This window comes from Peromyscus maniculatus, chromosome 13 (genome assembly GCF_049852395.1).
Source record: "Peromyscus maniculatus bairdii isolate BWxNUB_F1_BW_parent chromosome 13, HU_Pman_BW_mat_3.1, whole genome shotgun sequence".
Taxonomy (NCBI): domain Eukaryota; kingdom Metazoa; phylum Chordata; class Mammalia; order Rodentia; family Cricetidae; genus Peromyscus; species Peromyscus maniculatus.
The window spans coordinates 27365445-27383154 of NC_134864.1; the positions used below are offsets into that span (position 1 = coordinate 27365445).

Here is a 17710-nt window from a genome sequence, read left to right on the forward strand (position 1 = left end):
AGAGGGGGAGTGTAGAAAGTCATTGCAAAAGTTTGACTGTTGGAATCTTCTTGCTCTGGCCATAGGAGCTAGAGAAAACTCAAGATGAACTGATGAAACACCAAACCAACATTAGCGAGCTAAAGAGAACCTTCTTAGAAACCTCTACGGAAACTGCCTTAACAAACGAGTGGGAAAAGAGGCTTTCCACGTCCCCTGTGCGACTGGCTGCCAGGCAGGAGGATGCTCCCATGATTGAGCCACTTGTACCTGAGGAGGTCAGTATTTGGGCATGGGCTAATTGTCTTCTGCCCAGATGGTATCACTTCTCCACAGGGTCTGGGACTGGAAAAGGGATGTAGTCAGACCTGGAATGAGGTACTAAGTGCTCCCAAGATATCTGCTAGGTAAACAGAGCAGGTGGATGAAGAATGAGTCTCAGCATCAGATTGTGCTAAGAATGACCATGACCAGGCAAGAATGACCATGACCAGGCAAGAATAACCATGGCCAGGCAAGACTGACCATGGCCAGGCAAGAATGACCATGACTAGGCAAGAATGACCATGACTAGGCAAGAATGACCATGACCAGGCAAGACTGACCATGACCAGGCAAGACTGACCATGACCAGGCAAGAATGACCATGACCAGACAAGAATGACCATGACCAGGCAAGAACAGGGAGACTCCAGTGCCCATTGCCTGAGTCTTACCTTTAATGTCAGTTGTATACCTGGGAGAAGTTGATGATCTCTTAGTGAACTGATGCTTTCTGTAAACACACTTTATTCTCCTGCATTGAGAAATACCCTTAAAAACTGGTTTATTCTTCTCACTAATTGGAAAATGAGGCCTGATAACATTGTCTGCTGCTTAACAGGGTGTTAGAAGTTGATAGCATTTCAGAACAGATAATTACTCTGGCATATAATACTGGGCTTTTATTTAATTTAATGTTTTTTATTTTAATTAGAACTGGTTATTTTATATAATTCTGAATCAGTGGGTTTTCTTGGTTTTTGTTGCTGCTGTTGTTTTAACATGGGAAAAGCAAATGACAGAAGTCCTTTTTTCAGTAAGACTTTTCCATATAAGGAAACTGACTTTTACGTGACAGTGGGGGCTCAGCTCTGTCACTCCAGGGCTCTCACTTTGTGGCTGTAATGGCCATTTGATCATCCATTAGAGAGCATCCTGCTATCTCTCTCTTTCAAAATAAATCGTTTTGGGAAATTGCGTCTGTAGAGCCCTGTATTGATTAGCCCCCTTATCAAGATCCTTTTATTGTGAGATATTTGCCCAAGAAGCTGGGACAGAATAGAACATGAAATCTCCAACTGTGGTGGGAGAGAAAGCCTTTAAACAGTAGTATATACACAATGCTGAAGCACTTGCAGAGAAAATAAGAATCAAATTACACCCATTGTTCATACTCCTTTGAAAGCTGTTTATCAGAAGTGCCAGTATCTCATTATCACTTCATTCCCAACAAACTAAACTCCATCCCAACTGAAAAGGGGAGAGCTGGATACCCATCTGAGCTACTTTGAAAAAGTTCTTTTTAGGCAGAATAAATTAGAAGTATTGTTACCAAAGTCTCTCTGGACTGTTAAAAACCAGTTCCACTCAAATTGCTTAAGTATCAGGGGACAAAATTTAATGTTCAGCCTGGTGTCGTCATTGTAGTCTTTGCATGATTAAGACTAATACCTGTAGATGGAGGAAATGGTGAATCAAGCATTTGATGTTGTAATATGAGGACAGAAGTTTGAAGAGTCCCCCCAGCACACCCTAAAGCCAGATGTGGCCGTGGACCTCTGCTGTCCCAGCATGCCTGCAGCAAAAAGAGGCAGAGACAAGGGAGTCCCCCGGAGCTCCTGGGCCACCCAAGCTGGCATGTGCAGCAGTGAACAGCAAGAAACCTTGCCTCAAACATGGCAGAACATGAGAACTAAAACCCAAGCTTGTCCTCCGACCTCCACATGCATGCTGTGGCACATGTATGCCCTCACTCACACATCTATACACATGTGCACACACACATGAACATATGCATACACACACACACACACTTTTTTTAAAATGTCACTTGCTCATTATGATGTCAGAGATTTTATTGCAGTTTTCGAATCTGGATTGTTTTATTTCTGTTATCTCATTTGGAAACAATGTTCTGGCTCTAAAGATGTTAGATACTGGCTTACGTTATAAATACACAGAACAAATAGCCACCAAAGCAAAACAAAGTAAAAACAAAATAAGGTAAACAAACAAAAAGAATCCCAGCATCTCTCTCCATGCTGATACTGAAGGAAATGGTAGATGATAGCCTTTCTGAATCAGAATTTGGGTAATAAGAGATATTAATAAACATGAAGACTTTGAAAGTCAAAGCCATAAATGACTGATTGAAACATTGTACTCCTCAATCTTAGGGAATGATGTTGACTTAATAATTGAAGGACTTGGTACTTTGACTAACCCTGAGTGTTCCCTGGATGGTTGTGCCTTCTCTGTGTCAGTGCAAGCAGTGGAGACAGCCAAGAAAGGCCCTTTTCAACATACCCAAATAGAAACATGCCTTTGTAGCTAAAGGGCAGTGCCACTTGGGTCCACAGACTTGAAAAGGAAGTGCAAAGCTGGCGTGGTGGCTGCTGTCACATCTCCGCAGGAACACCATGTTCCCATCACTATCGTCCACACATGAAATCCCAGGAGGCCCTTGTCTGGGTATAGTGAAGTCGAGAATGATGGATGCTGGACAGCAGAGGAGTTCTAGAAAAGCTAGGTAATTCAGGTCCTGAAGGATGAGAGCTGTTCTCACATGCTTCAAGCCCTGTGCTTCTCTCGATAGCTGGGCCAAGCAGAGCGAACTCCACATTCCCTTGTGTTCTTCAGAATGAGACAGTTGTCAGTGACATCCAAGTTTATAGTCCAGCTGGCAGCCCTATAGATAGCCAGAAGACCAAAGAAAACATTCTTATTGTCTAAATCAACTCCAGTCTCTACATTTAGACCTTGGCTTTTCTTTCCGGCTTTATGAAAAGCAGACAATCTCTTTAGCCTCCAGGCTAGGAATGTACAAAGCATATTGGTTTACAGACCCATAAACAATCAGTTTTATTTTAGATAGGAGACATTTTTCAAAGAATATCAGTTGCTTGGTATCTGTTATTTGATATGGCCACTTTAATTATCCAGTGTAGAAAGAATCCCAGCTGTGTCTACATAGAAATATTTAACTTATTTTTCAAATTCACATCACAAATAAAATAATACTATTCTGTGTCAGAATCAGGAAGATACTTAGATTCAATGACCTCACACTTATGACCCCAACTTAGTTGGTTTCTTTTTTTTTTTTTTTAATGAATTTCAGTGAGAAAATATTTTGAAAAAAAAATCTAATGACTTCAGATTTTTAATTTTATCATCTTTTTATCTATAATGGTTGAATACTGTGTTACTTCTGTAAAATACTACCATTAATGACCAATTTAAAAAAAATGCTAAAGCTGAAAAAATGTATAGTGAACTAATAATGATTATATTCTGAGAATTTCATGTGTTCACTGTACATAAAGTTAGACTTTGATTGCCAGTGACTTCAAGTTTCAAATGTTTGAGTAAATAGCAGAGGCACCCTCAAAGCAGTGGATAAACTCAAGTCCTTGTTCACATTAACAAACAGATCAGTTCATGTGGAAGAGACATGTTCTCTGAGACAATGAGCACAAACAGTTCCCAAAATGGCCTTGCACATGGCACATAGGCCAGCACATTTTAGAGCTGTGTTCTTTAGTGGTTACTTGGATACCAAAATTTTCCAAATCCCAATCAAAAAGCAGTATTAATGCCTGTGTGATACCAATATTATCCTCTTTTGCAAGTGAGCTGTAAATTCACAGGTATATTCACTATATAATATAGTGAGCCTAATAGGTATAGTGCATCTAATATAGTAGAACTTTGAGATAGACACTGACTATAGTTGATTCCCATTATTTATGACTTTTTATATTTATATTTGTCTTCAAATTTACCTGTTCTCTAACATTTATTATTAGAAAGCCTTAATAATCCAAGAGAGAATTAGTATTAGGAATTTTGTATCCCTGAATAGGATTCTGCATCCCAAGTATATTGCAGAGTAATGTTTAATAACTAAATAAAATGGTTGACATATACACTTGACTGTATTCTTAGCTGTAATAGAGGAACTGGTGTAGAGGCTTCAGTTTATCGGTAGCTTATCGCTTCCTTATCAATTTATCACTTCCTTAGTAGAGGCACTGGTTGGGTTGGGAGGTAGACCATGAATATACTTTAACTTTATACCTATCCCTCTATGTTAGCTGTTTCTGTTGCTGGAACACAGTTCTAAATGTGGCCTGTTGGTGTTTCCATTAACAGGCACTTGTTTTAAAAATTAAAGTTTTTTTAGGCCAGGAAGTTTCCTGAAACCCACTGTTTCAATGCCTGGCTTTTTCCCTAGCTCTTATCTTTGGAATAACGTTTATCTCGATGGTCATAATTAGAGGTCTGACAGCCTTATTCTGGAAGAGCACCTCTGATTGTGAACTTCCCTTCCTGTTCCTCACTTCTGTTTGAAAAAGAAGTTGTTACTGAAAGTATTTGTTTTTAATCTGCATTTAATAATTGCTCATAGTAAATTTTACCTTTTGCAGTGTCCTCCTCCAGAGTTGCAACAGGATAAGAATTGTGTTTCTCCTATATAAACGGGTTACTTACCTCTCGTTTGAAAGAATCATCTGAGAATAGTATTGTCACAATTTACAATAGGTCCCACAAAATGTTCCAGATGTTCCCCTACAGTCATTTCAATGCAGTTCTTACTAAATGACTAGTAGGCAAATAGTTACTTCATTAGTAGAGGCACTGTTAGGTTGGGAGTAGACCGTATCCCACTCTGTTAGCTGTTTCTGTTATTGACACATGGTTCTGAATGTGGCCTAAACTCTAAGGAGTTTTCATAAAAGTATATTGTTTATAATAATACGATTCACTTAAAGAATTCCATTCTTCCAGAAGCTTTGAATTTTGCTTGGTCATTTTATTTATTTTTTATCTTTTTATTCATTTTATATACCAACCACAGATCCCCCTCTCATCCTTCCTCCCACTCCCCCTTCCACCCCCCAGTCTCCCCTCCTCTGCCCCACCCCTCATCCCCTCCTCTAAAAGAATAAGGGCTCCCATGGGGAGTCAGCAGAGCCTGGTACATTCAGTTGAGGCAGGTCCAAGCCCCTCCCCCCTGCATCAAGGCTGTGCAAGGTGTCCCGCCATAAGTAGTGCGCTCCAAAAAGCCAGCTCATGCACCAGGGATGGATCCTGATCCCACTGCCAGGGGTCCCTCAAACAGAGCTTGGTCGTTTTTGGATTAATTTCAAAACTATTCTTTCTATCCTTACTGTATGGAGTTGTACACTATGCAGAGACAGGCCTAGGTAACAGTGGGCTTACCATTTGAATTAGGTCTATTTAATACTAAAGGAAATAACAAAGGGATGCTTTAAAACTCAAGAGCTGCTTCCCACCTCAAAGGATGAAATCAATGTTGCTTGATTCTATACATTAAAGAAAATTACAGTTTGATCTAAAGTTTCCACTCAGACCATTTGAAATTAACTTTAAAAAAATTATTCACCGTATTATAAAAGTTCAACTAAAGTTTGACTTTTGTTTGCTTAGAGGCCAACAAAGACATCTATTCAGAAATGGCTGGGTTTGTGCAAGTGAATGGTGTTCCATTTTGCTTTCTCTACGGTGATTTAAAAAACAATCTGACCAAAAGCAATTTAGGGAAGCAAATGGGCTTACAGTTCCAGTTCACAGTCCATCCTTGAAGGAAGGAATTCAGGCAGGAACCTGAAGTAGAATCCCTTGGATAATGTTGCCTGCTGCTGACTCACCGGCAGGCTCCTGCTTAGGCAGCTTGCTTGTGCAGCCCAGCATCATCTTCCTTGGGCATGATACCACCTACACAAAGAACAATCAAAATGAACCCCCACAGAGATGCCCACAGGCCAGTCTGGTCTGGGGAATTCGGCCACTGAGGTTTTCCTTCTCAAGTGACTCCAGGTTGTATCAAGGGGACATTAAAGGTATAACCAGGACAGGTGACTAATGCACCAGCCATGTGCACATTTCTTCGCTACCTCCTATCACGTACATGAGGATATGGTGGGATATTTGTTAGAAGCAGAAGCAAGTGTCTCTCCTGTTACGTTTAAAACTATTTTCTTCACATTTTTTGTTTTAGTCCTTACTATTAGGGCCATGAGAGAAACCCAGTGAAATACCGAACAACCCTCCCTACCCCCCCCCCCCCCGCCCCGCTGCCCCGCCATGTGCTCTGTGTTTGTGGAAATGTAAAATATCTGAGTTGTGTGAGCATCCATTTCAGGAAATAATGTTGTCCATTTGGAGATGACTATTAAAACTGGAAATGGTTCTAGATCACTTTCCAGATGAGTAATTCTTCAAGAGAAACATGAATGACTATGAATACATATACGATGCAGTGCTGGCTTCCTAACTCATCTTTCTGGAAAATGTCTGCTCCCTCTTCTCCAACCCCCTTTATTCAAACAGACCAAAGAAGAGAGAGAGATTTCTGAGAAAGTTGTATTTTTACAGCAAGGAAGTCCACCATTCCTTGAGTCTCAGGTAAAAAAGCAAACACAACGTACTTGCGTAAAGGAATCAGTCTTCTTCAGTGTCACTGAGGTGTCTGGTTGTTACCTCTTTAGTTTTTCTTGTTTAAAGCTAAGGTGGGTATGTTAATTGGCTTAGACTTTGGGAAAAGGAATTTTCTTAGTATGTTCGTGATCAATTACATATTCCTCAGGACTTCTACATGATAAAAATTACCATTGAAGCTTTGTTTCTACTTGTGATAATCTTCTGAAACTGCCCCCCCCCATCTGTTTTTATCTATACACTGCTACTATATTAAATGACTTTGACTGGTTTCTGAATGCTCTGAACTTATCTTGGTTTTCTTACTAGCCAAGTGTGATTAAGAAAATGCGGGAAGGCGTCTCTGCTGATTCTGTGGCCACTTCTCATCAAATAATTTTTCAGAAAACTGTCCCATCGACCCTAGAGGTTATTTTTTTCAATTTGTTTCTTGTAGTCCGATGCCAGCATGTAGATCAACCTGCAATTATTTTGCTTCACACAAGCATGTATCTAGATTCAGGTTTTCAGGCTACAATAAATAGAAAACAGCACCCTAGCACAAAATGCTTGCCTGCTCTGGTTTGACCTTTGGTTTGACCTTGCCTCCTTCTGTAACCTGGTAGGCTGGTTAGCAGTTACCCATATCATCCTGTTAGCTCTCCTGTAGGCCAAGGTTTCTTACTATCTGTTTGCCTTGTTGGAACTAACACTAAAGAAAGTGGGAGAGAAATTACTGAGACATCAAACTGCAGTTCCTAGTTAAGATGAGAACACTCTACAGACCACTAAGTCTTATTTATAAAAGGATCCAATCAGTAGTGTCCCATCAGGGGAAATTCCATCACAGCACCTTGGCTACAGGTGCACCCAGTATGCATTGATACTAAGTATAGTCATGAATGGACGTCCCTAGATAAGGAAATAAATTTGCACACATGGGAAATGGTATTTACAGAAACTTGGAGAACACCTTCCACTTCCTTGTGGAAATGCCGCTATGGGAAGCACTCTGTAACAGCAAACAGGGAAAACTGTCTTTTGTGCCTACATGTATAAAGCTGAATAGTTCAGTTATACCATCCAAATCTTAAGTTAAAAAACAACCAGCTGCCGACCATAAGGTCAAATAGATTCCTTATAAAATTCATTGCCAAGATATGTTCCTATTTAAAGAAACGTGAAATTGCAACGCCACCGCCCCCCCCCCCCATACACACACACAGAATGTATTCTGGGTTGAAGTTAATAGACTTTAGGTAAGAGGGGACTCCAGCCATAATTCTTAAATGATGGCAGCCACCCTTTGCTTGAGCCCTATCTCATGCTGGAGTGTAGCTTATGCCCTGATATTTTTTTTTTTTTGTAAAGGATTCTTTTATAAACAAGACACTATCAGCTTTTCTAATTTAGCTTTTATATTTTGAATATAGGGCACAGAGGATTGGGTTATTGTAGACAAAATACCCACTGAGGTAGTTGATGGTGATTCAAAAAAGATTGTGACTTACAAGGTGGTTACCGTGAGCAGTAAAACTGGTGAGATCCCAGCCGACTTACTGAAATCTAGCATGATTGACATGCATGGCTTCGATGACTTGGCCAGAGAAATGCAGCTTCAAGAAGAGAACAAGCAGAAGATGTACACACTAGGGAAATCCTACGACACCGTCTCTGGAAGAATTGTTTCCATGACTGGGAAAGCGAAAGAGGGCGAGAGAGCCGCCCAGCCCTCCTCACTGGAAGCCCTGCAGAAGATGGAGAGAGGCGCCACCGCTGCCGCCGAAGCCCTGAAGGTCGGTCCCCTGCTGGTGGAATACGAGGTCCTGGAATCCCTGGCTGATGAGAAATCCAGAAGAGGACCCGAGGTCCAGACCCCGAAGCGGAGGTTGTCAGAATCCCTGGCGCCCATCAAGGAAGCTGAATCTCGGCGGCAAAGCCCTGAGGAAGATGATGCCCAGAAGGCTCCAAAGCTGGGAGAGAATGTGCCTGCTCACCCCCGGTTCAGCAAACCGCAGCAGGTGCCCGAATGTGAGGTGTTGAAGGTGGGGCCCTTTGGCCCACGCAGGAAGAGCCTGTCTGAGTGGCGCTACTCCCAGGAGCCAGCCTTTACTGTGGCCACTGCTCACTACGTCACTGAGTCATCCGCATCCCAAGTGGTGGTAACCAGTGGCTCTCATTCGGTCACAGCTTAAGATTCCAGCATGCCAGTTTTTCAAACGGCGCCCTTCCACCCTGAACCTTTTCCCGTTTCGCTTGACTTTATGTTGAGAGCAGCCAACCCGGCTTTTTTATTTTTCCATGATTAAATCAATACTGCAGTCTAAAACGTCAGCATTAAAATACTTTTCCTTTTTTTTATTTCTAGCTGCCTGTTCCCAAGATCCGTGATAACGCTGCTGTGGCTTGCAATTAAGCGGGAGGGGGTGGGTTGGCAGTGGTTGGAAAAATGACCTGCTTAAATCGGCGCCACCTTGAACGTAGTAACTCTCTGCTTTAGCACACGAGGGCTCACCGTCACCTAGTTTGCTATGTTATGCCCCATTCTTTTCTGTTTCCAAGCTCTGTACGTGGACTCCTCCATTCCTCCTTCCTTTTTTCCCCCCTCTGCCTCCAGTTTTGTCTAGCAAGCTGCAAACCCGTGTGTCAGAGGCGTCTCGCTCTCTCTCGCTCTTGACTCTCATTTCTCTGTTCACTCAGACTAAACAGTCTTCTGGGGAGAAGCTCATGGACGGCTCGGAGATCCTCAGTCTGTTAGAGTCTGCACGAAAACCCACCGAGTTCATAGGAGGGGTTTCATCTACTACCCAGAGCTGGGTGCAGGTGGCCGTTTCCTCCTCCCCCTCCTTGGTGTTTCTGAATGTGCCCCATTTGCTTTGCTTTGTGAATCAGTGGCAGGTGTGTGTCTGTGTGTTGCATCCCAGTGACCTTGCCTTCCTGCATCTCAAAAGATGTCCCCAGTGATGGTCCTTTGTGCTACTGTTGCTGCATGCGTCTGTCGTATACCTCCCATCCCACTTCAGGAATGTGCATCCTGTACTCAAGAGCAGTTGTGTTAGGAAATTTTAATAGCATTTAACCTTTAGATACATTTTGTCTCATCCGTTGGGTCTAAGAGCCAGTGTGACTGTGAAACTTCCATTCTCCTTTCCTCCGCTTGAGTATTTTATTGCTTTCTGTTTCTTTTGCCAATGCTCTGAGAAAGCTGTGCAGGTCCGTGTGTGTGTGTGTGTGTGTGTGTGTGTGTGTGTGTGTGTGTGTGTGTGTGGTGTTGAAAGGCACACCTCAGAGCTGGTAGGAGAAATGAAAGCTAACTTTTATTTCCATCAGTGTTTGTGCATATGAGCTCTTGATGCCGGCTTTGGACATCCTAGTGAGCAGCAGCTTTGGGGGTTTTGTCGGTTTTGTTTTATGGAGGGTCACGCCACCGACACTGTGCTCTTCCCCTAACAGAAACTGGAAACGAAGACGGAGTCCATCGAAACCGAGGTGGAATCGACCCTCCCCTCGCAGCCCCTCGGCACTGAGAAGGTGCTGCAGGAGACGGTGTTGGTGGAGGAGAGGCGTGTCATGAGTGTGTGTGGGAGTGGGGACGCTTCTCACACGGAGGGGGATGGTGTGGACGCAGCGGAGTCCACACCTGCAGATCCTCACAGCGTGAAAGGGAAGGAGGCCTCTTCTGTGACCGAAGCAGCGAAGGAAGAAAGAGGAGAGCAGGCGGACAAGTCTGTCCCCGAGCAGGAACAGCCAGCCCCTGTCTCCCAGGGGGAAGAGCAGGTGGTGGCCATGCACCCTTCTGAGGCTTTGGAACAGAAATCTCATTTTGAGGTAAACAGCAGTTACTGTAACTCTCAGGTGGAAACTAGAGCTACACTTGGTTTGATACCTCAGCGTGCAAGGGCCTTTGGTTTTCCTCTCTGCTCCTTGACTTTGCACGGCAGTGAAGGGCCTCCATGCTTTTATCCAGATGTGGGGTCACATAGAAGCATAAAAACTCATAAGTATTGATGCTGTATTGTTCCAAGTAGTGGTTTCTGTCATTGAAATTAAAACTGACAGGAAACATGGGGAACCAATGATTAGATATTAGAAAATCTGAAGGCCACAAAGATGGCTCGGTGGCTAACAAGTGCTTGTCACCCAAGCCTGGTGACCTGAGTTCAATCCCGGGAACCCACAGTGGAAGGGGAGAACCAAGTTCTAAAAGCTGTCCTCTGACCTACATACACACACACACACACACACACACACACACACACACACACACACCACACCACACCAACACCACCAATAACAATGAAGTGAAGATTTTTAAAAGAAAACTTGATGTTTATTTCTGATCCATGGACTTTTCCAGAAGGACCAGAAAGCTTTCCTCCAACTTGCAAAACTTTCTTCTTTATCACCTTTTACTGAGATCCTCCACACATTGGTGGGTGGTGACTGAGGACTTGGTACTTGGCCTCATCTTCCCTCATTACTAATTTAAAAGCTTGTTTAGAGGCTTAACTCTATCAGAATTTGCATATGAGATTGAGAAGGAGGAGCAGATTGCTTTTAATTTCTCCTAAAATGTTTCTGTTGCCTCGAACATCCTATGCCAACAACACGGTGTGATTTGGGGAGGCTGATGAGAATTTATGGTGTGCTGTGATCCCTGTCTTACCTCCTCATTTAATACGGAAACTTTGGCCATGAACAAAAGCACCAAAGACACCAGGAAGAGAGAGGAGTTCAAACTGTGTGCACACCTCGAGAATAACCCCTTCCCCCTTGCTTTCCACTGGCACAGTCCTCCACGGTGAAGATGGAAAGCATGAGTGTGGGCAGTGTTTCTCCAGGAGGAGTAAAGCTAGAAATCTCTACCAAGGAAGTGCCAGTAGTACACACAGAAACAAAAACCATCACATACGAGTCATCACAGGTAAGACCGGAGGCCTGGCAACTCTACAGGGTCATGCCTTCACATGTAACTTCACGGTACCAGTCCAAGAGGCTGAGAGGTCCCTGCATCTAAACCGTCTCTTGACAGAGAACAGTGCAGTACTGTGGCTTTTTGTTTGTTTGTTTTTTTGAGACAGGGTTTCTCTGTGTAGTTTTGGTGCCTGTCCTGGATCTCGCTCTGTAGACCAGGCTGGTCTCGAACTCACAGAGATCCACCTGGCTCTGCCTCCCGAGTGCTGGGATTAAAGGTGTGCACCACAGTGACTTAACCAAGGCTTTAGATAACCTTGGCATAGAAAAGTCTCAGAACCCTGGGTGTGCAGCTATGGACAAGAAAGATGAGTGGGCCACCCACCAGTCACATTTCTAAGATCTCAGTTTGTTAACATTCCTTGCCTGCAGCTTTGCCTAGAGTTCACTCCTAGAGCTCCCACGTTCTACCTGAATGGGGCTATGATTGTGGGAAGCGATTGTTCCTTCCTTCTGAGGAAGTGGGTTCTGGGTTTCCCATGGATGCATACATCTGCAGATGCTCCAATCCCTTGGTTAGAATAGTATAACATTCCCTCATAACATATGTGCTGTGGGATGACCTGTATGCTCTGAATGTGTTGCTCTGATTGATTAATAAATAAAGTGCTGATTGGCCAGTAGCCAGGCAGGAAGTATAGGCTGGACAAAGAGAGAGGAGAAGGCGGGGAAATGGAAAGCTGAGTGAGGAGACGCAGCCAGCCACCACCATGAGGAGCAGGATATAAAGTACTGGTAAGCCACAAGCCACGTGGCAAGGTATAGATTTATAGAAATGGGTTAAGATATAAGAACTAGATAGCAAGAAGCCTGAGCCATTAGGCCAAACATTTTAAATAATATAAGCGTCTGTGTTTATTTGAGTTTGAGTGGCTGCTAGCCCAGGAAGGACTGGAGATAACTCTAGCAACACATTTGGACATCCTCAGGTATAGTTTAGGTAATCTCTAGATGACTTACGCTACCTTGAGCAAGGTAAAGACTATGTTGGTGGTTATTATATTCTGATGTTTAGCCAATATCTGGACACATTCCATCTGGTTGCAAATGGTTTCTGATTATTTTCTGCCTGGGGTTGATTGGATCTTCATATGGGGAGAGCTGTGTTCACTCGGTCACTGTACTGCATTGAAGAATGAAACAGTCCTATGAAGAGTAAGTGTAACCACACCATGTACTGTGTGTGTCCCTGTCCCTGCTTAGGTTGATCCTGGGGCAGATCTGGAGCCAGGTGTGCTAATGAGTGCACAGACGATCACATCTGAAACCACAAGTACCACCACCACCACACACATCACCAAAGTAAGTGGAGCAAACACCGACAGGCATTATTCTGGATAGATGGAGAAAGGCATTGGCCGTCAAAACCTCTGACAGATTGGGCTGCACAAGGAATCCATTACTTGCCTATCAGATGTCGAGCTAGCTGTATTAAAAGTCAGCTTTGAAACGTCTGTCTCTACCATGAACTTATCATCCTATGCCAGTTTCTACAGAGGATTCCTTCTGGTATCCTTGATGCTCACCCCATGGTGGGCATAGAGTAGATCTCATAGAAACTGGGCCTACTAAACCCAAAGAACTCTACTTTTGAAAGTCAACATGTTGAATGCCTGTGGCAGACTGCTAGTTCAGTCCCGCGAGAGTGAACAACAGTGGCACCTCACACTTCCACCACCTTCTGCCATTACCCCAGTGAGTAACTCACAGAGGCCTTTCCGTTTCCTTTTAGACTGTGAAAGGAGGCATTTCGGAGACAAGAATTGAGAAGCGAATAGTCATCACAGGAGATGCTGACATTGACCATGACCAGGTAGTATGCTTGAGATAGTAAATGCTCTGACGGAGAAGTAAATGTGAACACAGTGGCCTTTCGGTTCCCAGTGCTGATCTTCTAGTTCAGCGTGTATTCTAAAATAGTGTCTGAGTTAACTTTCCAGTATATGATTTTTGAATCCTTCTGTAATCATTGTACCTCATTGTTAATTGTGAGTATAGATTTAGCTCATAAGTCTACACCTTGCTACTGCTCATGCATGTCCCACCTCCTTTTTGTTTTTACCCTTCTGTGGTTTCCTGGGGATAGGCGCTGGCTCAGGCAATTAAAGAGGCCAAAGAGCAGCACCCCGACATGTCAGTGACCAAAGTAGTGGTCCATAAAGAGACAGAAATCACACCAGAAGATGGAGAGGATTGACCAGAGGTAAGAGGTGACGCTGATTCTCTAGGCTTGCCTCGGCTGGCATGTGGCATGGGGCACCTCCCTCCCATCCTTCGCCCCATCCCCCCCCCCTCCTTTGTTCTCTCGCTGGCGTTTGTGGGGCTGGCTAGCGAGGAGATGGAGAACTGTGTGTGGGTACCAGGGTGCCTCTGCTGTGGAGATTCCATCTTCAGAGCTGTGTTCGCACCCACGCCAGCTAGAGGGGAAGGGAAAGCAAGGTCCTTGCTTGCCGGGTCTCACTGCTGCTCTTTTCGCCTTGGCTTTGCATTCTTCTCATTACCCAAATTTGAATTACCAAATTTGATTTCAGTTGCCGGGTGGCCTAATTAAAAACTGAAGCAGCAGGTTCTCCTGAGAAGCTGAATTTGTGTTCCCACTCATAGAAAAACTAGCCGTACCCCTTCACGCTTTGGGTGACAGCATCATCCTTGGAAGTGCACTCTTCCAAGACAAATGTCTATGCTTCAGACTGATCTAGTTTGAAACTGAGCACTAACTTTCCTTTTGAATGCCTTACATTTCCTGTATTCTGTGAGTGGCTTGCCCCATCGTATACTATTTTACCCCCAGTGGAGGCAGAAATGCAGATTTGTGGTCCTGTTTTCCTCCTGAAAGTGCATGCCTTGCCGATCTGTGTGACTAGCATCATGAGCAGACTCTGCCCTCTGTGTGTGCACAGCCTTGTCATGTATACTGACCTGCCATGTGAGAACTCAGGTGGCCGTGCGCATCCCTAGGTGGACTGTAAATGCTGAGTGCCCTCGCAGCTACTGATGCATGTACTTCTAGAATGAGACATTGAAAAGAGGTTGTCTAGATCTGTTTCTGAAGCATTTAGGTTAATGAATAATACCTCTTTTTTTTTTTAATAAGAAAAGAGCCGGCAGTGGTGGCACACGCCTTTGATCCCAGCACTTGGGAGGCAGAGGCAGATGGATCTCTGTGAGTTCAAGGCCAGCCTGGTCTACAGAGCGAGATCCAGGACAGGCACCAAAACTACACAGAGAAACCCTGTCTCGAAAAACCAAACAAAATAAATAAATAAATAAATAAATAAATAAATAAATAAATAAATAAATAAATAAAATAAGAAAAGAAAATGCTAAACTCACTCAGATTCAAATTAATAGGATTCTTGAAAGATGGGGAAAAAAGTGAAAACGAGAAAAGTTTTTTTTTTTTTTTTTCTCCAATGGGCTTTGGCCACTTGGGTGACATAATTTTATGCTGTAATATAACAGCTTCCTGTCGGACTGAGCATTTTCACTTCCACGGGACTTTCTGTAATGACTCGGATGTTTTCAAATGAGAAACTAACACAATCTTTTCTCCCACAGGAATAACTTAGCTTGCACATGAACCCAGTCATATAAACCGTTAGGAAAACCGGAGCCTATGTGGAGTTCCCTCTTCTAACCCAACTGACTTGCATCTGTCCGTGGAAAATTCCAGGAGAACTGACCTTGACCATTAATGAAAGACACTGGCAGAGAGATCTTCCCATCATAAAGCAATCTGAGTCAGCATCACTAAACTGATGATACTGCATGAAGCAATGATAAAAATCACAAAAGAACCGCACTTTTAATTTTCACCAAAATATCTGTTTTCAACTCTACCTGCACGTTCATAACCAACAGTGTAAACCGTGATCTCATGTAACACATCAACAACTCATGCCTTTCATAGTTTATTATTAAAGTCTCAACAAAATCGCAGTTTCATAGGTGACAAATTCTCTGTTTACAAATAATGACCCTAAAACGCTATCAGCCGTCTAGGTCCGGTGTGTCAGATTTACCCCAGATTAGATGTGCCAATAACCAATTTTATTCAGTGAACAACTTGAATCTTGTCCTTGTCTAATCTGGCTTTATTATTCTCACCCATAAGCAGTAATGACTCTCTGACCCTCTAGAAATATTTAATGCTTACAATCTTGCTTTGTGTCTCTAATTTGTTATAAGGTAGAACTGATTTTAGCACATTGATGTAATTTCTTCCTAGTCATTCGCTCTGGTCTGCGTTCAATCCAGAAAGATTCCCAGAATTACCTAAGCAAACCCTCAATATGTAAATTATCATTGTTTGGGGAAGAAAACCTGTATTTTTGTTAGTTTACAATATTATAAGAATTCACTCCAGGAATACCTGTTGGGTTACTTTTGCTTTGTTGTTTTTCTTTTCCTTGTATTTTGTTCATGGATTATTTTTTTTCTTCTTTTACTTGAACGAAAAGGTGTTTTATTTACCAATCTGGTCCATATTTACAATCTAGTTCAGAGCCAAGCCTTAAATTGTACAGAATTTCCACTGTAATTAAACTGTTTAGTGTGTAGTTATAAAGAGCCTCCAGAAAGATATATTCTCCATTACACTGTCAACTGCATCACAGCCCGTCGTGAATGATGTCACCGCCTCGCGAAATAAAAATGGCAAATGCATTGAAAGCTCTAATCTTCCATGTGGCATGATTTCAGTCTTGTGTGGTTTAGCCCAGAGTTCCCATTCGCATTGCACCAAAGGCTTCATCTAGCTGGAATAGAGAGAGACAGTCTTTCTAGGCAAGGTTAGAGATCCACATATTCAGCCTAGAATACACAGGCCTAGGAGGGGTTGAGGGCGACAGCAAATACATTTATGTAAATATTCAGCTACTGACCGTGGTTTCAAAAGGGCATTAAAGACTCTCGTTTTCCGTTTTATGAGGAATGGGACTTTATGTTTCTGAGTACTTTTAGTGTAGCCAAGAATCATTGCTCTTAAGAAAGCTACTTTGGCTGTTATATCAATAATGGCAGGCACGCAGTTGAGAAAGAGGGACATGGAAAACTTCTGTGACAACCCCTACCCCTACATCCCACCCAAAAAAAAAAAAAAAAAAAGAAAGTAACCATCTAGACAGGAAGCCATAGAAGAGAACTCTTAAAAAGGATGCTGACGTGTAGCTCTCCACAATTGATGGCTTCTGGGGTGGGTGCGGAAGAGGAGGGACTCAGTTCTACTTTAAGGGCAGGCCCCCGAGAGTTTGGCCATGTTCCAGTGAGTATGTAGATACACAAATTGGACTTGGGTTCTTTGTTGTTTTGTTGTTGTTTCTTCTTTTGTTGGGGATGGTCACAAGGCCAGGGGCAGACATGGAAAGGCTGGGGAATGAGTGTGATTGGGGTGTATGATGTGAAATTCCCAAAGAATCAATAAAAATGTTACATGGAAAAAAGTAGAAAACACTATTCTTTTAATATATCAGCTCCACATAAATGAGAAAGTGGGTGTTACAAGAGAGAATGTGACCTCTTCCAGCTGCTCAGTCATATCACATTCCTCACATGGTGGGAAGAAAGCTAAAATCCAAAGTAATGCCTGCTTTTATTGACATCTTCCATGTCATGATTTACCTAGCTTTCTGACTTAAAAAAAAAAATGGAGCTGGAGATTTATAGCTAAATGGGTAAAGTGCCTGCCATACAAGTGTAAGAAATGAATTCGGACACCAGAACCCATCTTAAAAAAGTCGGGGTGGGGGGCAGGGCTGGAGAGACGGCTCAAAGTTTAAGAGCACTTTCTGCTCTTGCAGAGGACCCAGGTTTGGTTCCTAGCACCCACATGGCAGCTTACAACCAGTTGTCACTGTAGTTCCAGGGACCCCAAAATGCTCTTCTGGCCTCTGCAGGCACCAGGCATGCACATAGTATACACACATACATACAGGCAAACTCTGATACACATAAAAATAAATTCTTTTTAAAAATCCAGTGTGGCAATGTGTGCTTGTGATTCCATTGCTGGGGAGGTGGAGACTGGGATTGTTGTTTACTGGCCAGCCAGACT

General features: G+C 43.1%; 1 protein-coding gene across 50 annotated transcripts in view; it reads left to right on the plus strand.

The window, feature by feature from the left end:
- Positions 1 to 16336, plus strand: part of Epb41l3 (erythrocyte membrane protein band 4.1 like 3) — a 231463-nt gene extending 215127 nt beyond the window's left edge. For 14 of the 50 annotated variants that reach the window (XM_076549878.1, XM_076549877.1, XM_076549853.1 and 11 more), the window contains 8 exons: positions 66 to 257; positions 9385 to 9507; positions 10138 to 10512; positions 11477 to 11608; positions 12862 to 12960; positions 13391 to 13471; positions 13745 to 13861; positions 15217 to 16336. In XM_076549878.1, coding sequence (XP_076405993.1) covers positions 66 to 257; positions 9385 to 9507; positions 10138 to 10512; positions 11477 to 11608; positions 12862 to 12960; positions 13391 to 13471; positions 13745 to 13855 — 1113 coding nt within the window. In that variant the 3' untranslated portion in view covers positions 13856 to 13861; positions 15217 to 16336. Of the gene's footprint in view, positions 1 to 65; positions 258 to 6597; positions 6673 to 7014; positions 7114 to 8117; positions 8988 to 9384; positions 9508 to 10137; positions 10513 to 11476; positions 11609 to 12861; positions 12961 to 13390; positions 13472 to 13744; positions 13862 to 15216 lie in introns of those variants that run through there. The other 36 variants (XM_076549840.1, XM_076549870.1, XM_076549836.1 and 33 more) reach the window with 9 other exon arrangements.
- Positions 16337 to 17710: the final 1374 nt, after the last annotated feature.